We start from the raw sequence: 26447 nt of genomic DNA on the forward strand, positions 1-26447 counted from the left end.
CAAGATATTTTTCCTACATTAAAGGTGAAACAATCGACCAGAAGAAATAGTACTTTTTCATCATTATTAAGGATTTATTTACCTAAAATAAGCTTGCATAAAAGTTACTCATGAGTCAGTTTTGCTTTATTTTAATAGTAAAGATATTTTCACAAAAAATCTGACTAAAAATGCTTGATTTAAACAAATGTATTCTTTACAACAAACAATAAAGGCAAAGAGCCATTAAACAAATAAATCCTCGCCAAAGTTTAGTTGATTTAAATAAAAAAGCAGAAGTATGCAAATCAAGAGCAATAAAAAGAAGCACAAATAGAGGAAGCAACTTCCTGTTACCTCTCACTTTGAGTTCTCATTCAGTCTACGAGTCGGATCAAGATCAACATTAAGGCTGTAGATATGGCAGAGGAGGAGGTGAGCTATGCTTCAGTGGCCATCAAAAGTAAGAAGCAGCTCCAATCAGAAGGTAAGTTCATCTGATTCTGCTTAAATAAAGTATATTCTCCAACGGTTTAATTCAGTCTGCGTCTTTCCGTCTGCCAGGGCTGTTCAGACCTTTTGTCACATGAGTCAAAAGGTCTCACAGGTCATGGAAATTATTGAAAATTTAAAATTCTCCAAAATTATATTGAGAACTTAGTTTACTCATCCATCTCCTATGGTGTAGATATGTTGGTGTATTTACAGCTAAAAGGTAGCAGTTAGGTATGTTCATCAGGAAGACTAGCTCTGTCTGAGCATGATCTCTTTACCCAGTTGAAGTGAGAGACAGAAGAACTTTTGCTAAAAAAAAAATCTGTTGCTGAATTGGAGAGCAGCTATTACACTTTGTGAGCATCACGGCTCCCAACAAACTCAGACCTATGCACACATAGTCACATATTGTAATTTTTTTATGTTTTTGTTTTTGCACAACTCAACAATGTGCAATGTTGAGTTGCACATTTATTTGGATCTGAAATAAATGTGCTATATGTTATTAGCTGTACAGTTTTCTTCTATGGTTTAAATTTTTGCTAACTGTAGAGTCTGTCATTCCTATTTTTTCTGTTTATTGTGACCTGCTGCTGCTGGTACTCCTGAATTCTCACATTGTAGCACAATAAAAGGTAGTTCTAATTCCTTTTACCCGTTAAACAATAAACTAAGTAGACAATATTTTTTATCAAACAAGAAAAGCTTTTTTGTTTTAAAATTTGGATCTTGACGAAGAAAAGGCTCAACTATATCCCCTCATCCACAACCAAAAAATTATATATTCACTTCAATTTGAATTTTTTGAACAGTTATCAAAAATGTATCTATTAATATCATAATATTAATATATTTAATATATCTAAAATATTAGAAATAACATTGATTATTTAGTGTTTTAGTTGCGTTGATCATTTTTAATGTGTTACTTTCTAGTACAGTTCATGACCCAGTTCTGCATTTCATTTGTGTTTGGGGAACTATGACATACATTTCCTAAATTGTGTTGCAATGTACATTTTGACAGCTTATTTTATTAAAACACAAAATGGCATCTTTGCTGTCAAAAATGAAATGAATAAAATAATGTTTGTACGTTTCATATGTTTGACTAAATACTCACTGATCTTTCAGGTAAAAATGAGAACGAGACTGTATATGACGAAGTTAAAATGAATAAAGAAGGTAAGTATAAAATAGTAAAGATTTTTAAGTTTAACCATAACAAGCCCTAGAAAGTTTTTGTAAAGCAATTTAAAATTTTAACCTTTTCAGGTAAAGTTGTGGATGATGCTGAAGTGGAGAAGCAGAATGAAAGTGTTCAGAAAACTCCTGACACAAAGGGTGAGTATATAAAAAATATACTGCTCAAAAAATAAAGGGAACACTTAAACAACACAATATAACTCCAAGTAAATCAAACTTCTGTGAAATCAAACTGTCCACTTAGGAAGCAACACTGATTGACCCGACGAGGGTCCCCGTTGTCAATCAGTGTTGCTTCCTAAGTGGACAGTTTGATTTCACAGAAGTTTGATTTACTTGGAGTTATATTGTGTTGTTTAAGTGTTCCCTTTATTTTTTTGAGCAGTGAATATAATATTAAAGTTCCCATCATTTGCCACAATCCTAAGGACAAATAAATATCAAGTGGAAACATATAATATGATCTTTAGCTAATATTTTAAGTCTTTTTTGATGTTTCCATTTTTTGAAGACAAAAGAAAAAGACAATTTGTTCTCCTTTTACACTGACTTTGAGAGATTTCTTTGAAGTAATAAAAAAACAAAATCTTAATGACAATAATTTTAAGCCTTAATATTCCAGGATATTAATGCTTTTTTGAATTGAATATTTAAACGCAATCATGATCCAACACTTTATCATTTGGCTTGTTGCTTCAAACCCACATTCTGTCCATGTCAGTCATTGTTTTCTTTGACAAGACACTTCATCTGCTTTGCCTGCAGAATTTGTGGGAGCTTTTCTCCTGTCATTTAGCTCCAGGGCAGCTGTGGCATAATGGTGAATGTAAAGCTCCATGTGCTTTGGAGTTTTCTTGACTGGATTAAGTGCCATTGCAAGTACAGGCTATTTATTAGTATTAGAAAGTGTTTTTTTTTGTAATAAAGTAAAAATAGTTTATCTACAGATACAGACAGACAGAAAGGATAATAGAGGCTTCTGTCTGTTTATATTTTAAAGTTAATCTTTGTTGTTTTAATCTCTGCAGGACTTCTGCCAGACAAGGAGGCAGAAAGATGTCGCCGCTATCAGCAGCTGTGTTGCTGCTTTGGGACTCTGTGTGTCATTTTGGTGCTGAGTGTCATTGGAGTCTGTGTTTATTGTAAGTATACAAAACTAAAAGGCCATGAATGTGACTTCTGTACATTTGATATGGTCTCTTATAACTGTTAGTTTATAAAAGAGTTCAGTTTTGAACAAAAACATGTAATGGTGCTGGATCGTCTATTTCATCTAGTTGGATTATTGGTTCAGATTGATGAATAATTCAAAGATGAGGATCTTACCTCTAAAGATTCTCACCTTTATATGATGATTGATATGTCATGTCTTTTTTTAAAGGTTGTTTATCTTGACACTGAGTAGAAAGCAATATACAACTCTAAAATATTTTTTAATGAAGCAATTTTCATTTTTTAGTTACAACAGTTCATGAAAGCACTGAGAGCTGAACCGGCTGATATCAACCCAAAAAGATTTCCTGGAGAAAATTCATAATCTGTCTAACCTCAACAACAAACTCAGTTCAGACAATGACAACCTGACTTTGGTTTCTACAGCCTTAACAAACATCACCATGCTGACTGCAGAGAACCACAACCTGACGTCTCTTAACGAGAAACTGAAGGAACAAAGGAAAAACCTCACAGAAATAATAGAAACCTGGAATGAGCTCAATGTCAGTCGAGCTCAGTGGAGCATTGATCAATACTGTCCTAAAAAGAATGGTGGTATGTTGAGATCTTAGACAAACAGTTTGTGTTGAACTACAATATTATTTTCAAAATTAACTAATAATATTATGGTGTCATGTTTATTTTTTCAACACTTTTATTTCAGGGAGAAGTTGCACTTCTTGCCAGGATGGCTGGAAGGACCACATGTCCAGCTGTTATGCATATGTTGACTATAAACCCCCTAATCAGAGAACCTGGGAAGAAGCACGAGACGACTGCAGAAGAAAAAATTCAGATCTCACAGTTATGTCTAATCAGGATGAAAAGGTAATTGAAGAACTGTGAAACAGCTTTAATAGATTAACTGATTTCACTGATTTAAAAGAAAAAGAAAGAAAAAGTATTGGTGCTTAATTTTCAGTGAACATAAAAGCAGAGGGTCATGTAAATGTTTTCTTTTGTCTGATTTTATGTTGTTCTCAGGATTATGTCAATTCTATCATTAGTGGTTCAAGTGGCATTAATGGATACTGGATTGGTCTCAGAGCTGTAGAGGGGAAATGGAAATGGACCGATGGAAGTGATCTGACCGATCAGTGAGAGACACATTATTTCTTAAACTTTTTATAAAACAAATCCATCGGCCTTGATCTAACAGATGTTTCTTTTTCTTAGAACCTGGATACAGCAGCAGCCTGCCACAGATGGTTACTGTGTAACTTCTCTTAATGGCCGAGGTTGGAATACAGCGATATGTAATGACACGAACGCATGGATCTGTGAGAAGAAGGCTTTAGTTCTTTAAAACATAGAGGATTCAGACTGAGAGAAGTTATCAGGAAAGTCCTACATTCAAATAAGTTAAAAGTGTAAGAAGTTTCTAATTGAAAGTTTTGGTGGTTTTGCAACAAAATCAAAACTTAAGATTTAAAGTTAGATTAGATTTTTGTCTGCTTCCCATATTTATTATTTATACATGTAGAAATTTAAAATGATAGCCTGATTAGAAAGTATTTTGCTTTAAGTGGCACACATTAACTGTTCATATGAAAAAGTTTGGAGTTCTGAGTTGTTTCACACTCAGTTTTTACAGATTATTAACAGATACATGACAAAAACATAACAGACAGCATTACTCAGTTTTATGTTTCCTTCACTTTTCATTAATTATAGTTTTTGAAGGACTTTTATGTTACTTTAAGGGAAGCCTATTTTGTGATTCACTTTCTTGTATCTACATATTAAGATGCAGTTGCTTGTTCAAACAGATCATATAGGATTCAAATAATGTCACTTGTTTCTTGACATTTTTCATGACACTTTGATCATTAAACATCTGTGAGATCTTATTTTGTTCCTAAGCTGCACAAAGATGATCATAATTTGTCTATATTACAGGAAATGCCTTTGGAGGGAACACTTTCTCTTTATCATGTTCTCCTGAGTTGATTCAAGTTTCTGTTGTAGATCAATGTCTGTGTTTTTGCTTAGCTTTAACAAGTTACAGACAGACAGAAGTGCAGAAGCTTGTGAAGAAGTTGCTGTGGAGTTTTGTACAGTCCTCAAGCTGTTGCCTTGCAGCAAGAAGGTTCTGGGTTCGATTCCCAGCCCCGGTCTTTCTGCATGGAGTTTGCATGTTCTCCCTGTGCATGTGTGGGTTTATTCTGGGTACTCTGGTTTCCTCCCACAGTCCAAAAACATAACTGTCAGGTTAATGAGCCTCTTCAGATTGCCCCTAGGTGTGTGTGTGTGTGTGTGTGTGTGTGTGTGTGTGTGTGTGTGTGTGTGTGTGTGTGTGTGTGTGTGTGTGTGTGTGTGTGTGTGTGTGTGTGTGTGTGTGTGTGTGTGTGTGTGTGTGTGTGTGTGTGTGTGGGGGGTGGGAGTGCGGGTGTGGGTGTGTGTGTGTGCATGGTTGTGTGTCCTGTGTGTCTCTGTGTTGCCCTGCGACAGACTGGCGACCTGTCCAGGGTGACCCTGCCTCTCGCCCGGAACGTTAGCTGGAGATGCACCAGCAACCCTCCCGACCCCACTGAGGGACAAGGGTGTAAGAAAATGGATGGATGTTTGACCAAATATAGAATTTAATCAGAGTAACTATTCATAAATTATATCTTAAATAAATCCTATTTATAGTCGTATTTGTTTGCAGAAAACAAACAAAGCATAGGTATAGAGATCAGAAAATAAATATCCTCAATTACTTTCAAGATGTTTGTCAGTGTATATTTTTAAAAAAATTATTTTTGAAACAAAATCATACAATATTTCATGCTACTACATTTGTAACAGTGAGTTTTATGTCTCTATCAAATTTGTATATCCAAATAAAACATTTCCTTAATTTTTCTTTGCAAAATGTGTTAAATTTAGTTTTGATGGACAGAAAACAGCTTTGAACATCTGGACAACAGGTAAAGGCAACAACAAAACAGAGTTTCCAGGTATTTTTATTCTAGTGAAATGCATCATGTTAACTCCTACCTGACCAGGTTTTGTCTCAGTTCATCAGAGAAAAGGGAACCTGAACGTTTTCATTGCTGTCTGAACAAAGGCAGGCTTGTTCTGTTTCACCTGCAGTTTAATTATTTACATAAATGAATAATGACAACTTCTGGCAGTAGATTTTGCTGTCACATGTTAAGAGTAATCAATGAGTGAAACCAAGAGAAATGAGTCATTAAAGATTAAAAACAAAGAAGTGAAAACAGAGAGGTGGTATTATGGATTTAAACTGGGCTACATAACTCTTGTTTTTGTACAACATAATTTGCTTTTTTTTTTTTTGTTAAAGTTTACATTTTTTTATAAAAGTTATTATGAATAAAATCTTAAATCACACACAGGTAAACAATGGCATCATATTATTACAATTCACATTTGTCCTATGTGTTGTTTTAGATGTTTTCTGGTTTCTTTGTAAAACCTGGTAAAAACCCTGAACAATATTCTGAAATTATTTTAACATCCAAGTGTAACCTCACTTTGAAATATGAATATCAGAAGTTTTAGTTCTTGAATGACTTTGTCTTTTACTCTGGTGGCAAAATATCCAAGGTATAACTTTTGTTTTTGTACATATCATTTAATAATTAATTAAATTCTTACTAAAAAGGCAAATACAATCTCTAATTAAGAAGGTAATTATAATGTCTATGTGGTTAATTTACTGCCTCACTGTCATTCCTAAAGACAGAAGTGGAAGTGGTAGAGGAGCTGATTTGATTATTCCACGCTGTTTTAACATTCAAATTCTGAATTTCACATTGAAACATTTTGTCTGCCACATATGATATTTGTGTAACCATGTTTTATTTATTTATGCTTTTCATAGCATATAAACATCCCATTGAATGACTGAACTTATTTTTAGACATGACATAAATGCAAATGACTTCCCATAACAAAAGCAGAAGTTGAACACTTAAGAGCTGCAGGAAGAATGAACCGCTTCTGCTAAATGACACCCGGCTGCAGTGGAGAGTCTGTGTACAGATCATAAAGCCTCTGATATTTCTAAGAAGTTTGTTGTGATGGCGGAAGAAGAGGACGTTACCTACACGTCTGTTATATTCAAAGCTAAAAATAAATTACAGCCGAGGGGTAAGTTAGCTTTTTTTTCTTCTTTTTACACACCCTAAATGTAATAAGTTACTTATAAGACCTAAGGTAGTCTGCATATTTCTTTATATATCAAATCTCCACGGAAATAATGTTTGTTTCTGCTCATGTCTGTTGAAACATTTTAATATAAATTTAAAAACCAGACAGTTGATATTTTGTTAAATTAAGAGTTTTACTTTCAGGTTTGAAACTATAACTGATTAGAAAAGCATTATTTGTTTCAATCAAATGCTGTTTAATTGTGTTGGTTTTAGCTAAAGCCAGCTGGCAAGTTCACCCGTAAAAGGTTATAAAACCTGGATGAATATTAACTCTAATGAAACGTTTTTGACGGGGTTGGATTTTAAATGTTTAATAAATGGAAATTCTAAAATGTTCGTCTTACTTGAGTTTAATCATATTATAACTGCCATATCCTAAAACCAGAGGATGTGTAATGACATGTATTTCTTAAGCATTTCCCAGTAAAAAAAAAAAAAAACAGCAAAAACTAAAGTTACACAATTCAATAAGAACTACAACTTCATAAAATTATTCTCATCTTAGTAATTTTTTAGAGATCCTGTTGACCTCTGTACAGAGCAGTTCTTTGAAATCTACAGTTACTTGTTTGACATTTTGTCTTGTTGCTATCACAGTCTTAATATTTAATTGGGATTTTTTTTTATGATATACCAATACAAAATAGTGAATAATTTTGAAAGAAACAGGGTTTTTGAGATATTTCAAATAAAAAGTGAAAAGTAAGTTTTACTCTGATGGCACTAAATTACATCCAGTGCAAACAACTGTCTCAATTGTAAAATAAGACAGAAATAGAGATTATTTCTACTTTCTGATGGTCTTTTTCACCCTTAAAACTCATTTCCATAATATACACCGTGTCAGTCAATAATGGGACAGTTGCCTGGGGACGGTTATTGAAGGTATGTGAATATATTTGCAAGACACTGTATGATAAAAATGAAGACTTTTTAAAGAAAAAAGATTTTTTTATGTTTATTAGAAAATAACATCTTAAAAATAATAATAAAATCTTGCTTACGATAAAATGAACTTTTATATCTTTCAGTCCAAAACGAGGAGGAGGAAACTGTGTATGGCGAAGTGAAAGTCCACAGTGAAGCAAATGAAAAAACCAACATAAACTGTAAGTTGTAAAGCAAACATAAAGACCCTAGTCTGGATGTCAGTACTTTGAATTATTTCTTACAAATGAACACAAAAAAGCTAAAATAAAACATCAGCCTTGTTCATGCAATGTTGGCATTTTAGGAAATATTACATAATTACTGCAGAGCTTTACTTAGAACTCTTCTTACAAAATCTTCTGTTGGTTGTTGTAATCTATTTCTTCAAATGTTTCCGCTTTATGAAAAAAAACACATCCCATTTTTTTTCACTTACTGTCTTGAGAAAATGTACCCATGGGTTTTAAAGTGAGCTGGTTTTATTTCCCCTTTAAGACCTGATTCTGAAGAAAGTAACAATGAAAACGTTGCTGTTTGGTTTGTGTTAGTTCTACAACTGACTTTTAATTGTTTAATCMTTCAGCTATAAAGGAGGAGGAGGAGATTGTGTATGACGAACTGAAGACAATCAGTGAAAAAAGTGACAACACTCTTGACATAAATGGTAAGTTGTGATGGGAAATGTGCAGAAAAAAGCACAGCTACAATTAAGTACAACGCTAATTTTATTTCTATATCAACATTCAAAATCTGACCAACATTCTGCTTTATTTGAATCCTGCAAACACAAACTGGAGCTCGTTTGAATTAATGTTGCACCAGAAACAAAATCACTCCTTTTGTTTATCAAAATGTTGTTTATTTGTTTACCTTTTGTTGCTGTATTATTCTTTACAAATGGAAACAAAATGAATGTGAATAAATTGGCTAGACATTGCTGTTTATCCTCCACAGTTCTGTTGCCTGATACGAACAAAGACCGACGTCGATGGTACCAGCAGGTGGCCTGCTGCTGTGGGACTCTGTTTGTCTCTGTGGTGTTGGGAGTCATAGCAGTCTGCATCTACTGTAAGTATAAAAACCAAGCAAAACTGATCAAATAACTAGGATTATTTGATCATTAGCACAGTGAACTGTCCTTTATTATGGGATTTTCTATTGCGTGTTTTCATTGAATGACATTGTTTAATATTCATTTGCTCATTAACAGTGGAAAACCTAAACCTGAAGGAGTTTTTGGCTGTGACTGTTTAACAGACAGATGAAATTATTGTTGCAAATAACTTTGAGGACTTTGTTTTCTTTCCTGAATAAAGTTTTCCACCAACCATTATGAACACTTAATGTAGGATTGCCAACTCTCAGACAGTTTGACATGAACAAAAGCATTACCATCAGTTTTTTAGAAACTCTTTATGTACAACATCCTGACCACTATGTGAGAGATGTAGCACAACAAAAAACCACAAGTATAGCAACCTACACAGATAGACTGCTGTGAAAATAACCACTTCTTCTATTTGGAGATGATTTTCCACACAACAAGGCACCTTAATCAGTAAAAGAAGAATTTTAAATTGGTTTTTGTTTACGTGAAAAACTCTCCTAGTTCAAAAATAAAAGATTTTCATAAGAAAAGACAAGCTCATTGCATTCCACAACACAATGTCTTCCGCCGGGGTTCAAGCGCCAAAGAACTTAATTCATTCAATAAACCCTTTTTTATCGTTTTTTTTCCCTCCATCAGAGTCACACCAGATTGAATTATGTATCATCTATTTCTAAATAAGTGATTTTTACTGTCAGGTTATAAAAAATGTTATGTATTTAATCCAAAAAGGAAAATGTGAGGTAACTGACTGTTCTCCAAATGTAATTTATTAAAACAGTAGGAATTGGTCACAGAAGATGCTGAATTCACACTGAAAACATGTTTTATACAATACAGAGTTTTATACAACAAGATCAAAAGACAGTTTTTTTCTAGCTGAAAATATTGAGGGTTTTTTTCTATCTCAACATTACTTTAGCAATTTTACTTCTATGGGCTTTTAAATATGTTGCTTCCTTGATGATCCAACTAACCTTCATTTAACTACTATTCAAGTTACATGGAGATGAGATCAAATCTCCTTGACAGGGTTGATATATTTGAGAGTATAACTTGGTTGAAAATTAGGCTTACAGAACAGGAAATAGCTCTCAAGTGTGGTAATGTGCTGAAAAAAGTCCTGTGTTGCATTATCACTATTTTACAATCTGCTACTTTTTTTTAACATGCAGTCTTAGTACGTCCGAAGTCTGTCAACATTGAGTGGGACCAGCTAAAAAGCAACCAAACGGCTCTTCTGAATGAAAATTACAACCTGACGAACCTCAACAACAGACTCACGTCAGACTTTGACAACTTGAGGAAGAATCACGACAATCTGACCATTCAGTTTGAGAGTCTCGTAAAAAACTTTACTGTCTCAGAAAGTATGGTCGCGAATCTCACCGAAAAAAACCAGAAGCTGGAGTCAGAGAGGAGAAACCTTACAGAGCAAATACAAAACCTAGATATAAGACAGAACGTCAGCCATGCTCAGTGGGCCATTGATGCATACTGTCCCAAAGATAATAACGGTATGTTCAGATCTCACTGTTTATGCTCAAAAATTGGCAAAAAACAATATAAAAATGAAGGTCTCTTCTTTACTTCTGAATCTCTGCTGTTTCAGGACGCACATGCGAATCTTGTCAGAAAGGATGGCTTCCCTCTCAGTCCAGCTGCTATGCAATAAACAACGCAGAGAGTCCTCAGAGAAAAACCTGGGAAGACGCCAGAAAAGACTGCAGGGCAAAAGTTTCCGATTTGGTTGTTGTTTCTGATGAAATTGAAAAGGTAATGATCTCATGCATATTTCAAATGTTCTAAGAACGGGAACCAGATGAATATCTCTCATGTTCTTTATTTTTGTTGTTTTTTATCTCTCTTTCTTAGGTCTTTGTCGCTGAGAAAAGTTGGGGCAGTTCAGGGACTCAAGGATACTGGATTGGCCTGAAAGCAGAGAACAACAAATGGAAGTGGATCGATGGAAGTGAACTGACCAACCAGTAAGAGACACATATTCAGAAATTCTCATAATAAAGACAAATAATAATTTTTTAACTTTTTATATTTTTCTTTCCTGCAGCAGCTGGATTCCACAACCTGAAAATGACAATCAATGTGTTATTTCTCTTGAAAAACAAGGATGGAAATCAGTGCGGTGCAATGAAAACCAACAGTGGATCTGTGAAAAGAAGGCGTTGTCTGTTTAAACCTTGAAATCTAATTTTAAAAAGGCTTAAAAGTATGAACATATCAATGTTTTGTTTTATTTTATTTTATTTTAAAATACACTAAAATGTATTTTCGTCTATCAATAGCAAAGAATCATTTGATAACTTTAAAAATGTTTTTCCCTGCTGTATTTGAGAAACTACCACAGTTTGGCCGCTAGGCGGTGACATATTTCTGTTACTTGTGAGTTATTGATTGTTTTCTTAAAGTTGTTGTTTTTCTGAATTACTTGGATAAAATGCTTTTTTGCTCTTTATGAAGAAATTTATTTTGTAAATAAAAAACTTTAGTGAATTCCGTTTTTTGACAATATTCACATAAGGTAATGATGCTCCAACTCACATCTGTTATGTTACAATCGCAAAATTGAATGCATTTCAATTGGATTTTATGGAATAGATCAACATAAATCTATGCCATACATCCATTTCAACATTCTTCAAAATATATCTGAAAAGTGTGATATATCTATCTCCAGGCCCCTTATAACTCGATAAAACCGGAAGCAATCAATTACTTCCAGCATTATGTATACTTTAATGTCGGTTTAACATTAATACTTTATACATAAAATCTATTATGTGGCGGCTTTATCAATGACTCGAAAACTGAAAAAAAAAAAAAAAAAGGAAAAGTGAAATGTTTCAGAAATATTCTTAGTGATTTTTGAGACTAATAAAATGGTATTGGCCAAAATCGGAACTGGCAAGTCAAGCTTTTTTAATTAAAAATAAGTGATTGGGCAGAAAACTACACCCATATTCATTATATGACCTCTTAGACTAATGTATTAATTAGAATAAAACTAATATATTTAAATAGACACTGCTCCAATTTTCTTTTGGTTGAAATAATTCTCACATTTTAAAAACTTTTTGATGAAGATTTGCTACACCAAGTTTTAAAAGGTTAAAACAATTTTTTTGTGGTGTTCCTCAACGCAATCTTTTATTTAGTAACAAATAAAACATCGCATTTTACTACTAATAAGAAAAATGTTAAAATTAGTTTTACAACATCGCTCAAATAATATTTTTCCTACTTTTCTTAAACGCAGCACAAGACAGCCGAGTCTGAGACCTCTATTGCGGCTGCGCAAATTGTTTTTTTTCCCGGAAACTCCTCGGTTGTTTTGATGTCGGCTGGTTTTGTAGTCATTTATCATAAGGAGAAGCAGAACTTTTCCCCAGTCTACTTAGTTGTGTTTTACTGGAAAGAACACGCAGAATAACCTTTAAAATGGGCAGTCGAAGTTGATTAAGGTAACTGTGCGGTGAATTAAGGTAAACATTTACTTAAAACAGTGGTTAGCTGTCCTGTTCACTGGCTAGCAGAGAGCTCGTTGCTCTGTCATTAAAGTTGGGTTCAACATGGACTGTACGGCGCTGGAAGTCGACGCTTTCAAATTCGCGAAAACTGCTGTAACCTATGACCAGAATGCCAAATATAATGAGGCTGTGTTTTATTATAAGGTATGTAAACAGCTGTTACTTGTCATGGTTAGCATGTCGCTGTATGCTTCCTGTAGTTAAGTTCACTTTCACTTATTCACTGGATTCTTAATTACATTTATGAATCTGTATAGTTTCTGTTCAACATGTGAGCATTATTTTTTTAATGTTTTGATAACATCATATGAATAGTCCTGACAGTACTCATTGATTGTGTTTTATTACTATTTTTTTATTTTTTTTTATTTGGATTCGTGTGTTAAAGGAGGCAGCCCAAGCTCTGATATATGCAGGCATGGCAGGGTCCAAATTGGATGGGCTCCAGGACAAAGTGAGTGAATACTTGGACCGTGTTCAAGCTCTCCACAATGCAGGTAAATTCACCTGACAAGTGTCAAACATGATGCTTTTCTGTTATTTCTCCTTGTTCACCAAACCACTGATTGGTATGGTGTCAGTATAAAGACACATTACAACTGCAAACCTCAGTGTATTTTATGTGATAGTCCAACACAAAACAGTACACATAGTTTGTGAATTGGAAGAAGAAAAAAACATATTTAAATTCTTTACAAATAATTTGAAAAGCCACTCAATGTCAGTTTGGATGCAGAGGATGGTCAATGTTCTGGCCACAGATTCTCAATTGAATTTAGTCTTTTGACTTGTCAAATCAAACATATCTATTTTAATCCGGACTCTTCTTCTGTAGCCCCCTGCAAATGCAGTAGGTTTATCATTCATCTGAAAAATCTGCCCCAGTCTCAAATATTTTGCTGTCCTGTAGTAGGTTTTCTTCCAATGAATTCTCATCGTCTTCCTCATTCCTGTTGACGAAAAAGAATCCATTGTGAGCAAGGTGTGTTGATTGAAATGTGCAGCATTAGTTTTTCACCCCAGTTAAAGATTTACATGTTGGCCAAAACTACACCTTTATAAAACACTTCAAATGATAAAAAAATGCACATTAAGCCCAAGACGTTCCCTTTAAGTCCAACCAGTCTAGCTTAAAAAAACCTTACTTATGTTCAACTTTGACCCCAGTCCAGTCCCAGAAGAGCGACCCGCTGAAATCCCGCCATCAGGTGGATCTGGAGCGTGCCCACTTCCTAGTTACCCAGGCTTTTGAGGAAGATGAGAAGGGGAATGATGATGAAGCTATAGAGCTGTACACTCAGGCTGTGGAGCTGTGCATCAAAACGGTATTTCTTCTTGTTTATAAATGTTTGTCCTCCTCCCAGTCAAAGGTGGTAACTTATCTTACCTTATATATACCTTTGTTCTGATTTTTCTTCCATTAGTCAAACGAGTCATCAGACCAAAGTCTTCAGACGAAGCTGAAACAGCTGGCTCGTCAAGCTTTGGACAGGTCAGTTCTGGTGCTGATATTTCCTAAACTAAAATGTTTGCACAAAACAGTTTTAAGCTTTTGTTTTGGACCATCCAAAGCTGTTGCTTTATATTAGTCAGAAGTGTTTCAAAAATTTAACAAAAAGTAAGATAAAGGATAACATAATTTTTTGCCTTTTTTGTGCTAAGAACATTGTCAATCACCTTTAACCTTTTTGCATATGAATCGTAGCAGAAAATAAATGTAGCTAAAAATAAGGGTTAAATAAGTTGAATTAGTTATTAAGAAACAAAAAACAACAAGGGTTGCTTTGACTTGACAGTGAGCATGCCTGTTTTTGCAGAGCGGAAGGTCTTAAAGAGTCGCAGTCCAAATCGAACTCGGCACAGTCTCTGGACAGAACGAAGCCCAGCAGCGGCGCTGGTTCTGGTGGACAGGTGCGTCAGTTTTTCCCCCTTGGGCCAGACTTCTCCCTCCATGACCGACAGCAGCCTCAACCAATCAGAGCGGTCCAGTCAAGTGAACCACAGGGTCAGCGGTACACATCGGAGGAGATCGAGGTCCTCAGGTGAGACGGCTAATGGAACGCATTAGAAAAGTATCCAAGTATAAAGACATTTTATTGAGTCCTGTCTGAACTTTAAAACTCTGATTAGTAATGATCTGAATCTTCTGTTTGGGTATGAAAGATTCTGCAATCAGTTTTCTGGTTTCTTTTGCAGGAGTACATCTACAATCAACGGCATCGCCTATGTGCCCTTCATGAGTGTGGACTTAAAGGAACGATTTGCCTTCCCTGTGCCCTTCTCGTGAGTCCGAATGATTTTTTTCACCTGTTTAAATTTAATATCAGCTTTCATAGAGGTTTTGTCATTATATTCATGGTCTAAAAATATATATTGGTAAACTAAATTTGTTTAACTGTCTGATGAGCATAAAAGGCCAGACCTCTGACTCAACTGGCTTTTTCACAAAGTACAAAAATAATTTGTAAACACTAAACAGGACACCTGTTTGCCAAATATGGAGAATCAAAAGCTTAACTAGAGAGAAATCTGGATTTAAATCGGATTGTTGAACAAAGCTTTTTGCATCTGACTGCTTCAATTCAAATGAATGTTTTCCACAGGGACAAAACCGGGAAACTCGCCCTGTCACCCAAACAGAAAGCCATTTTCTCCCGCTGGGTTCGACCAGACGAGATCTGCAATAATCCCACCATGATCATGTCTGTGTCCAGCTTCAGCATCAAACAGGTCAGACTTTAACTGATGTGCTTTTTTTTCTAACAATACATTCTTAGGCTAGAAGTGTAGTCACTTCACCTTGTTGTAATTCATTATAATGGCATCATAAAATGTATATTTATATGCAAATTCCAAATTCACCCAGTAGGTGGTGCAATATCACCAAGTTTACAACTTTATAGCAGAACAGAAACATGTTAATATGCTGAACTGAAATAATGTAGTTACACTGAGAATTGATGCAAAACTGACAAAATCTTATAAAAATGTAGATTTTATAGCAACATTAATTTAAATGACTGTTTTTTGTGTCTTTAATTCCCTGTTTATGTAGACGGTGGTCTCTGACTGTTCATTTGTGGCTTCACTGGCCATCAGTGCAGCTTATGAGAGGCGTTACAACAAGAAACTCATCACCAGGTACAAATGTTTTTTGTTTTTTTTTTGTAGCTGCTGATATTTTATGTAGAATATGAAATCAGAAATCATCAGTTTTGTTCTCCGCTGCAGCATAATCTACCCTCAGAACAGGCGAGGGGAGCCAGAGTATAATCCCTGTGGAAAGTACATGGTTAAACTTCACATCAACGGAGTGCCCAGAAAGGTTTGACTTCAATCATCCACTATCCACTAACAACACTATCAAGGAAGAAAAGTGATGTTTGTACAGCACAATTCCCTCTATTGTATACAGAGATTGTTTGAAGAGCCATGAAAACAGTCTAAATCCAGGCTTAAGAAGAGGCTTTAGTCAGTGTTAAAACAGAAACTGAAATTGTTTTCTTTTTCTGTAAATGGCCTCAACTGACACAGCATTCGCTGATATAAAGATAAAATGCCTAGAATTCTTCCATAGTTTCTTTTTTTTTTTGTCCGCTGATCGTTATCTTTGGTTCAGGTGATTATTGATGACTACCTGCCGGTGGATCGTAACGGAGAGCTGCTCTGCTCCTACTCCAGTAACCGGAATGAGTTATGGGTTTCCCTGATAGAGAAGGCCTACATGAAGGTGATGGGTGGCTATGATTTCCCCGGCTCCAACTCGGTGAGAACTAGAGCATCAAGCTGTTTTTCAGTTTGGTGTTGTACCTGCTGCTGTTAAACTCCTCAGATTCATTTACTTAGAGGGATAAAAAAAACTCAAAAATAGCTCATAGGGGCTGCTTACACTTCGCAGTAGAGTGTTGTTAAAGTGGAACAACATGTGGTATTGTGTACTATTTGGATCTTTTATTACATGTATCTACAATCTGTGGACATATGCCCAGGATTGAAACAAAATTGGATGTTTTTAAAGATTAAAATTTAATTTTTTTGTTTTTCTAGAATATTGATCTGCATGCACTCACCGGCTGGATCCCTGAGCGCATCGCGATGCACTCTGACAATCAGTCATTCAACAAGGAAGACACCTTCCGCATGCTCTTCCAGAGGTGACAACACTCCAACTCACACTGTTACTTCTGCAACAACTCTTCTTTTCTAATCTAACCTCCCTCTAATTTTGCTTGACTCTCTATTCATCCAGATTTCATAGGGGTGAAGTTCTCATCACCACGGCAACGGGAGTGATGACTGAGGAGGAAGGGGAGAGATGGGGCTTAGTGCCAACACATGCCTATGCAGTTCTTGACATCAGGGAATACAAGGTTAGTATTTATTACTTTTCCATGCAGAACATTGAGTTTTAGGACATTTATGAACATTTTATTTCACATCACAGTTGCTTCAAATTAATTTGGTACCCATGAGGATTAACTTTGCTCCATTGTGTCTGTTGCGCTTGCAGGGAATGCGCTTCCTGCAGCTGAAAAATCCGTGGAGTCATCTGCGGTGGAAGGGGCGCTACAGCGAGCGAGATGAGAAAAACTGGACTCCAGAGCTCCTTAAATACCTCAACTTTGACCCCAAGACAGCACAGAAGTTTGATAACGGTATCAAACTGCACACATAAAAGCACCTTCTCACCAGGCTTTAGGCTAAAATCATTGTTGTAATTTCCCTTCTCAAAGACATCAAAGAAAGACAAATTTACATATTAAGCAGATAAAGAACACAAAATAGTGCACTGTGTGCTTTAGAGATGTGTTAGAAGATGCATTACTTTAGAAATGATAAATCTACTTGACTTATAAGCACAGAAACATTACATTTACCTTTTGCACCTTTTGAGATGAAGTAGATCAAAGAATGTAAGTTGAACACTCACATCAACAGCAATGTCTGACCTCGTAAATGTAATCTAGACAAACAGTTTGAACTCCCCATAAATCCCTCCTAAACCTTCCAAAACAGTTTTGATGTTAAAATTGGGCTGACGTCACTCAGCTCTATATGATAAAAACTGGATGTCTCTCAAGTCAAAATAAAAACAAGTGACTCAATATTTTTGGCAGTCTACTGTATGGGTTGAGATATAAACATAAGAAAAGATGCAGTTCTAAAAATGATTTTCCTTGTATAGTAACTGTCAAATTTACAAACAACTATAAATCTTTGTTTAATAATTTTCTGTTTTGTTTTTAGGGGTTTTCTGGATTTCATGGGAGGATCTTTGTCAGTACTATGATGTCATTTATCTAAGCTGGAACCCTGCACTGTTTAAGGACTCCTCCTGTATTCACAGGTGTTTCTTTGTTTACTGTACAAATCATGCTTATGTGTTACAAGAACATGTTCAACTAGGACTTTTTATCTGTCTTCTTCATATATTTATTGAAAACTAAAAACTCAATAATCTAGCATTTGATGTTATCGAAAGAAAATCTTCAGAAATAACAATATATTCATTGCTTTTTTGCATTTTTTACTTATTCAGGTTGCTTTTTCATATTTTCATTAAAATAGGATTGTGCCTTATTTATTATATTTTTACATCAGAATAAAGGTTCAAACATAAAATAAGTTTGTTTCATTGGGTTGTAGAATCTTTTGTCCCTAGACTAACATATGTTTAAATTTGCAATCTGTTATTTTGACCAAAGAAATCTCTTTTTTTTCACCGTCTGCAGTAGCTGGGATGGAAAGCAGGGACCTGTGAAGGACGTCTACAGCCTCGCAAATAATCCTCAGTACAAGCTGGAGGTCCAGTGTCCAGCAGGGGGAGCCGCTGTGTGGGTGCTGCTCACCAGACACATCACAGACAAGGTCAATACCGGATTGAACATCATTATGTCATATTTGTTTTTTATTTAAACCTAATTTGCTGATTAATTGAGTTTGTTTGTTTCTACAGGACGATTTTGCTCAAAACAGGGAGTTTATCACACTGGTTGTTTACAAGACAGAAGGCAAGAAGGTTTACTACCCAGGTGAGGTTTTCGTTCCTGCATCGCTGAGGTGTGATAATGTGCAGATCTGTCTCACCTTTGACCTAAAGTCAAACCTCAAAGTCAGGCATCTTTAGCAACAGTCTGTTGGAGAAAACCAATTTTTCTTAACAAATGCATTTAACTGTAAAGGCCAAACATATCTTTCTAAATGAATATTTCACTCTAGGAATAACACAATTGATTAACAAAAATCCAATTTAATTGACATTTAAGCAAAATAATTCCGTGGTGTTGAGTTTTTCCGCATTGATCACTTTCTGCAGCCGACCCTCCTCCTTACATCGATGGGATCCGCATCAACAGTCCTCACTATCTGACCAAGATACGGCTGACCTCTGCAGGAACACACACCTTCACACTCGTGGTTTCTCAGTATGAGAAGCAGAACACCATCAACTACACTCTGCGGGTGAGAACTTTCTGTCCGAGCTGCTATTTAAAGGCTCGCTGTCTTTCTGTACATGCATATTTAAAAGTAAAAATCAGCAATCCTGGATGGTTTTAGAACATATTTTTTATTTGGCAAATTATTCGGGTGAATATGATTAAGTTTAAAGTTGGTTCAGTGGTTTAAACAATAAAGATGCTTTTGCATGAATTAAAATAATAAAATCACAAAGCGCTGTTCGATAAAAGTCTTATTTCAATGCATTCATTCTACGTTGAGGAGAATTTTTCTCTTTTGCATAGACATTTAGTAGCAGTGACTTTTTCACACTTCCATCTTCTCACTGTGATTTAAAATCCCCCTTTTCTATTATTCAGCCGAACTCATGCCTGTGAAAAGCCTGAGGCTGGATGAGCGAGTCGAGGTCTTTTAAGTGTTCTGCTGGGTGTGCACGCGTGACCCAGATAGATCTGTTCAGTACTTTATAATTAATAGACTTTCCTCCCTCACTGCAAAATGCTCTTGGGAGGAGATGATGAGTTGGCTATAAGATCTGTTCGCTCTTAATGATTGCACGTTTCTCTTTATGTTTAACACCGTTGCATTTGCTCTAATCACTTTAGACTTTACCTTAAAATTATCTGAGGAAGAGAAATTCCAATCTCCCCTCAGCTTTGATCGTTTTCTGAGAGGAAATCTGATTGAACTCCTTCTTGCTAAGAGTTTTCAGCAGAGATCAAAGCAGGGAGCTAATATTTTTTAGAGAACATGTTCATGAATAAACTATGAATAAACTTAGAACCTCAGGAACTTTAAGAATGCAAAGATCAGAAAACATGCCTCATATTTTTTTTGGCAAAATTAAGAGTTTGTTGTTTTTAATCCAATAATTGATTTTCTGTCTTTACGCAGGTGTACACTGGATGCAAATTCACCTTCGCCAAAATCCCAAATCCCTTCACCCACACTAAAAGGGTACGGTACTTATGCAGTTTGTGATTTGTTGTGCACTCTGTTGTTTGCAGATTGAACATTTTACCAATGTTAGGTCAACATTCTGATCAAAGCAGATTATATTTGTAACTCTGTGCTCAGATCAATGGCCAGTGGAAAGGAGTCAGCGCCGGCGGTTGTGGGAACTACAAGGACTCGTACAAAAACAACCCCATCTACCAAATAAACCTGGAGCGGCCCGGCCCCCTGCTGGTGGAGCTGCGTGGTTCCAGGTCAGACTCGCACCAGAAAATCTATTACAACAAGGTTTCCCTTTGACCTTTTATGTTTCTGTATTTTGGCCACGATGGCATTACATCAATTATTCATGGCAAAAACAAAGCACACCATGTCTTCAGTTTTAGCAGAAAATACTTGTATTTAAAAAAAAATTTTAAACAGTCGTTCACATTAAAAGTGGAGATATTTCGAATAACTAGTTTTTTAAGGCTTTGCTTTCTTTCTTGTAAAACCCAATTTTGATCAACCTTCAGCTTTCTGGCTTCACATTTGACTCTAGAGAGTGATTAGGTGTAATGCAGAGTTTATGGTCAGATCATGGAGTTTTTTATTTTAGAGTTTGTCAGTGAGTGTCTGACCTATTTGATCGGTACCGACTCCTGACTCATGCTTAGTGTTAACGGTCAAAAATCAACTGCTTTAAATTTGCAACACCTGCCTGGTAGTTCCCCCTGAAATCATAAGGAAGTAGTGGAGTTTTTCTTACAACACATATCTTTCTTTAATAAATAATGGCAATATAAATAATATAGGGGATGTTTTAGGTGTTTTGAATCCTCCTGGTTTGGTTTAAGTGCTTTATGTTTCCCACAACTGAATGCAATCCTTTGCTTGACTAGATTTGACCCATGCTGCTACAGACAGAAAGTTTAGTTCTTTTTCTAACCTCTTATTCAGGGTTTCAAAGTGTTTTTTTGTATCATCTTAAGGATTGTGATACAGATTCTGTAGTGCTGAGAAGCAAACGGGGATAAACAATGTATCCCAAACATGGAGTTGCAGTGGGACAGTTAATAGTTTTATGGTTTACAAGAGACACAAAGTGATGTTTTTATCAGCTAAAATATTGTCTGAATAACCATGAACCTTATTGGCTGTTAAGGTGGAGCTGATAAACTCTCTTCTAACATAAAAACTATGTTTTGACTTTGTTCCAAACTTAATTCCAGTTGAATTATTTTCCTTAGTGTATCAATTATTGTTTTTTGAAAAAAAAAAAAAAAAACATTGAAAATGAATAGTTACCATTTGTTTTTTTGTTTTTTTACCCCGTATGTGTTTCCAGTATATGTTGAAGTTAGTGATCTCTTCCTCTCCCTGTGTTTTGCACTCTGCCTGCAGGCAGTACAGTGTTGGGTTTGAGATGGTAACCGTGTCAACGGTGGGTGATGCAGGAGCGGCTTCCTTCCAGAAGAAGAACAGTGGAGATTACAGGTTTGTTCTCTAACAACATTTATATTTAAATGTAATTAAACTAAGTGGGTTCTACTTAACCCTTTAAAGCCTCATGCAAGATATGTCAGAAAATGTTATATTTTCAAAAATGGATCTCCTTTTACCATGAAAACATGTCTTTTTAATATCAGCTGGATTTATAAATTTTGTACAAAAATTAGATTTGATAAAGTACTAATTTATAAAAATCTACCTGAAAACCTGGGATGCAATTGATTCTCACCATGGTTACTTAAACATTGAATAGATTTTCTTTTTTTACTTAGGTTATTGTTATATGATCCGATAAAATTCAAATTCTTAAAATTAATATGCATTTTTTTATTTTATGTCCTAAACCAGGGGTTCCCAAACTGTGGGGCGCGCCCCCTAGGGGGGGGGCGCCGTGCCATTGCAGGGGGGGCGCAGGAAGCCGTCTGGATGGAAAAAAAAAAAGAAAAACATGAACCCTGTATGCGCTGGGTTTTTACCTTAGAATGGCCAACTCTCTGTTATTCCTCTGTCAATTTGATACAGTAGGGGCTTCCGCACTTCCCATATCTGTCTCCTCTGTCACTTTTATCAGGAGTTCAAATTGTTTAATCCCTTGTTAACGTGTGGTAACCTGTTTTTCCAAGCCACCTTTAAACGCAACATGAGCGCTAAGACACTCGCGCTGGGTTTACACCTGTGCGGCAGTGAAGGAGACCTGCTGCTGCTGTGCAGAGCTATGCAGGTGTGTTAGAGTCATGACAGCAAACCAGTAAAACGTAAAAAAACTTTTCAGTTTTTTCCCCAAACTAACCGACTGAGTTGAGTAAAGCTGTTGGATGCAGGTAATGCTAGCTAAAACATGACTAGCTAATATCATAATATCAATACATCACCTTAAGCTTAACAAGTAGCCTGTAGGCTACTGATGTTGTTATCTATGTTCGGCTACGTACATTCATTTTGCCCCATAAAAGTCGATTCCCTCCCACAAACGTCGTTCAAAAAGACAGCTATTTGTAATCCATAGGGGGGAGGAGCCCAGAAAAAGTTTGGAAACCACTGTCCTAAACTATTTAAGAAGCACTTTGTGGTGTTGCCATCTCGGACCCAGATCCTGTATCAGAGGGCAGAAGGCAAATGTAGGATTGATTGCAACATGTTTTTGTGTAAAGTAACAACATTAATAAAAAGGGAGAAGTCAGAAACACATGTATCAAGATGGATACAGTTATCCTGATATGGTTATTTAAATGAGTGGCTTCTGGATTCAGGCTTAGCCACTATTTTTCTTTCACTTCCCAGCTGTCAAATACTTGCTGTTTGTGGTTGTATGTGTAAGCAAGTAAAAAAGTTCAAATGTTACAAAGACTTTAAAATGATCCCTGACCTTTGAGTTCTGTAAAAATGTTTTCATCTCATAATCCAGAATTATTACTTTTATGAAAATGAACTAGAAGGAAAGCAATATATTTAAGAGCTCTGGAGATGAATCAGCAAAGTTTATGATCAAGTGGAGAAGATAACGTCTTTTTGACCTTTTCCACAAGACATTAACTACAAACAGGCATGATGAGCTTAAATAACGGCTCTAATATTTTACATCTATTAAATTATAGAAAACTTCAGACAGCAGCTTCAGTTCATGTGTATCACCTAAAATCTAACTTCCTGTTTAATAAGATTTTCTCTTTTTGTGCTTTTAAAGATGCGGTTTCTGCTACATGGAGTTGGACCACGTCCCAGCAGGCATCTACAACGTCACCCCCACCACCTTCTTGCCTAAACAGGAAGGACCTTTCTTCTTGGACTTTGCCAGCACTTCCCCCCTCAAAGTCTCCCAGCTCCAGTGAAGACGGAGCACAGGACAAAAAACCAAACGGAGAGGGTCAGGAAGGTAAAGAAGAGAGGAAGGCATTATGGGGTTTAAAAATGAATGGAATAATGAGCGCTTCCTGCAGCTCCAGGAGTTCAGAAAGTGACTGCTGCTTTACTTCCCCTGCCTTCACACAGTGCAGCCTCTCCAAGTTTAAATGGACAGATGGTGGGTATGAAGGTCTCTGTTAAATGAACCATGAATAATGCATAGTTATATGAAAAACAACTATTATTAATAATTTGATAACGGGACACAAGACATTGGCATAAAAACACAAAGGCAAGGTAGTTTCTACCCTGGTCATTTTATGTTCACTCATCATTGGCATGGATGTCAAAAGACCAGTTTTTATGAGATATTTGACCCTTTTTTTTTTCTAGTGTGGAATAATTGCACAGCATACTTTACAGTGGTTTTTATTTATTTTATTTTTTTTTATGTGAATCAGGTCCACAATTTATTTTTTACTTTTTCCCTAATCCACTGAAATTAGAGATTAATTTTATCAGTACATCATATTTGAATAAGTTTCAGAGAAAACAACTAGATCTTGAAGTAATTCTGGGTGAATATCGATCCTCTTCTTATCATTTGCTGAATTACACCGCTCTCATTCAGAAACAACCAATCAGAGCCGGGAGGTGGGTCTTAGTGCTGTTAATCATCCTCGTGTACACAGCGCTCACACTCTCCTCCTAGCTCACCACAAGGAGCTAGTTAGCATGGCCACTGGTGAAGGAGGATACAGATTCTCTGTAACGTTAAGTTGCTTCTCCACCTTTAGCACACCGAGCAGCGCTTACATAAGGTTGATCGACTGCATCAGGACCTTCCTCGTGGCTCTGATTGGTTGTTTCTGACCGGGGGCGGTTTATTTTTGCAGATGGCAGTAGAAGCATTGGGATGAGCTTTCACAAATGATCTCTCATGTTACAAACAAATATGTAAAAGAAAATATTGTTCACAAAATTTTATACTATTATTTATTTCAATAGGATAATCACACACTGGAAAATGAAATGCAGGTCTTTAACAATAATTGACAAAGAAGATTTTTGACCTCCCTTCCCTGTGTTCTTGTTGCCATTTGTAGACTTAAAAACATCAGCACGCATCTGCCTTACTTTCATGTTTTTTTTCTGTCATTCCTGTTTTTTTTAAGAGGGGCTAAGAAAAATGGGTTTCATGCCACATTTTAGACCCAAAGAAACGGGAAGTGGTCGATTAAAATCATGAATGAAAGTGTTTCACTTACAGTTATTTATTATGGGGGCATTTTTCAATGTGAGATCAATCTACAACAATAAAAGATGAAGGATTTCACACATGTATGTGTGCTTTAAGTAGATGTGTAAAATGGCTGCCAAGTTACTGAATGTGTCCCAAAATCACAGTTTGGTTCTAAAGTCCCTAAAGCTCATGAGGTCGCTTTACTTCTGCATCTACAAGAAAAAAGAAACAAAAAAAATGTTTCCTTGAGTTGGTTATCAAATCAGTCAACCGTTATTTAATATGATGAAGAAAAACTTGCTGAGATGGTAACATCTTGTAAAGTGTTTCCACCAATTGGCTGCTAACAATGTCACATAGCAGGAAATGCTCTTCTTCTTCAGAACCTTGTTGTGGTTTTTAAACTCAGGAGCAGCACAGGGAATCCATCATGGCGGCATCTGAATGATGTCTGCTGTTTGTGTCTCAGTGTGGTGCTGAGTGAGTCTCACTGCAGCGCCTGCTTCTGGCAGGTGTCACTGTACTGTATGTGCTCTACCTGAGTCTTTATTGCCAAGTATCCATGCTCTGTTTGTCTTTACTGTGCTGCACTTTTTTTCATGTTTATCATCAAACTACAGCAGTGGAATTGAATTTCAGTGAATTAAATTAGCTAAAATGTTGTGGAGTTAGGAGCTCCATCACAGCAAAACATACCGTGTTGCTGCTAAACTCCAGAAATACTTCAAAGTGGACGAAATGGGTTCATTTTTATTTTCAATTTAAAAAGCTGACTATCATGACACTAGGGATTATTGTTTACTCAAAAAAAATGTTTAGTCATTCTTTGAAAATGTTTAGTCATGTTACATGACTCGTCATTAGTTTTAGATCTGCAGATAATTCTCACATATTCTATGCTTTCAGTTATCATGACCTTTCCATTCAGACTCATTAGATTTCCCAGAATGCTGTGTGCCAAATGTTGACTATAATATTGACCATACAGCATAAAACGGACTTTTGTTGACCACAATGTTCTGCTGCTTCACACTCAAGTTGATTTAAAGGTTTAAACCCATATTTTTGACTCACCATGTGCCACCATGTTCAGTAGTATGACTGGCTGTAAATGAACTGTTGGCTGGGCTGTTAAAGGGTAAAATTATCTTTTTTATGTGTTTCTTTGTATTGTCCATTATTCAAAACTTCTGTGTACCCATTGATACATAATTTATTGTCATAAAAGCCATTTTTCTCTGTCATTCTATTTTATTTCTTTGATTTGTTTTCCAGCGAAGTGGTCTACAAATGCAGCAGGACAATGTTGTACCAGCCTGTTGTATGAATGTCGATGTAATGTTTGCAGAACTTGCACTAAATGTTGAGCAGACTGATGTGATGTACTCAATTTTAAATACAGGGACATGATTATATCAGTTTCTGCCTCCAAGTTATTCAGTACAGGATGCATTTACCTACTTTCTTTAAAAATAGTTCATCCATCCATTTTCTTTACACTCTTGTCCCTAGTAGGGTCTGTAGAGGTGCTTCCGTCTATCTCCAGCAAGACATTTCGGGCGAGAGGAGGGGTCACTCTGAACAGGTCGCCAGTCTCTTGCAGGGCAACAGAGAGACAGACAGGACACCCACACCTGTGGACAATTTAGAGAGACCAATTAACCTAACAGTCATGTTTTTGGACTGTGGGAGGAAGCCGGAGTACCTGGAAAGAACCCATGCAAATACAGGGAGAACATGCAAACTCCATGAAGAAACAAACCCAGGCCAGGAATCGAACCCAGGACTTGCTTGCTGCAAGGGGACAGTGATACCTA

General features: G+C 36.1%; 3 protein-coding genes across 3 annotated transcripts; all 3 read left to right on the forward strand.

Moving 5' to 3' along the window:
- Positions 1 to 357: 357 nt before the first annotated feature.
- LOC103477723 (C-type lectin domain family 12 member B-like) lies at positions 358 to 3741 on the forward strand. The gene is made up of 6 exons (XM_017309321.1): positions 358 to 466; positions 1609 to 1659; positions 1750 to 1818; positions 2709 to 2822; positions 3280 to 3450; positions 3560 to 3741. The coding sequence occupies exons 1-6, from the start codon at positions 400 to 402 to the stop codon at positions 3739 to 3741; spliced, it is 654 nt and encodes a 217-aa protein (XP_017164810.1). The 5' UTR covers positions 358 to 399.
- Positions 3742 to 6650: 2909 nt separating this feature from the next.
- On the forward strand, positions 6651 to 11347 carry LOC103477623 (asialoglycoprotein receptor 1-like). Its single transcript, XM_008430839.1, has 8 exons — positions 6651 to 6996; positions 8090 to 8167; positions 8572 to 8652; positions 8943 to 9056; positions 10272 to 10613; positions 10709 to 10872; positions 10972 to 11084; positions 11165 to 11347. The coding sequence occupies exons 1-8, from the start codon at positions 6927 to 6929 to the stop codon at positions 11289 to 11291; spliced, it is 1089 nt and encodes a 362-aa protein (XP_008429061.1). The 5' UTR covers positions 6651 to 6926; the 3' UTR covers positions 11292 to 11347.
- A 1084-nt stretch (positions 11348 to 12431) lies between these two features.
- capn7 (calpain 7) lies at positions 12432 to 26048 on the forward strand. The gene is made up of 21 exons (XM_008430840.2): positions 12432 to 12785; positions 13030 to 13138; positions 13809 to 13966; positions 14066 to 14133; positions 14459 to 14683; positions 14838 to 14924; positions 15245 to 15371; positions 15697 to 15782; positions 15873 to 15966; positions 16261 to 16407; positions 16689 to 16795; positions 16891 to 17011; positions 17152 to 17296; positions 17889 to 17988; positions 18374 to 18509; positions 18598 to 18673; positions 18958 to 19103; positions 19995 to 20057; positions 20178 to 20308; positions 21438 to 21530; positions 23230 to 26048. The coding sequence occupies exons 1-21, from the start codon at positions 12684 to 12686 to the stop codon at positions 23372 to 23374; spliced, it is 2466 nt and encodes an 821-aa protein (XP_008429062.1). The 5' UTR covers positions 12432 to 12683; the 3' UTR covers positions 23375 to 26048.
- Positions 26049 to 26447: the final 399 nt, after the last annotated feature.

The sequence above is a fragment of the Poecilia reticulata genome, linkage group LG16 (genome assembly GCF_000633615.1).
Source record: "Poecilia reticulata strain Guanapo linkage group LG16, Guppy_female_1.0+MT, whole genome shotgun sequence".
In the NCBI taxonomy this organism is placed as follows: Eukaryota; Metazoa; Chordata; class Actinopteri; order Cyprinodontiformes; family Poeciliidae; genus Poecilia; species Poecilia reticulata.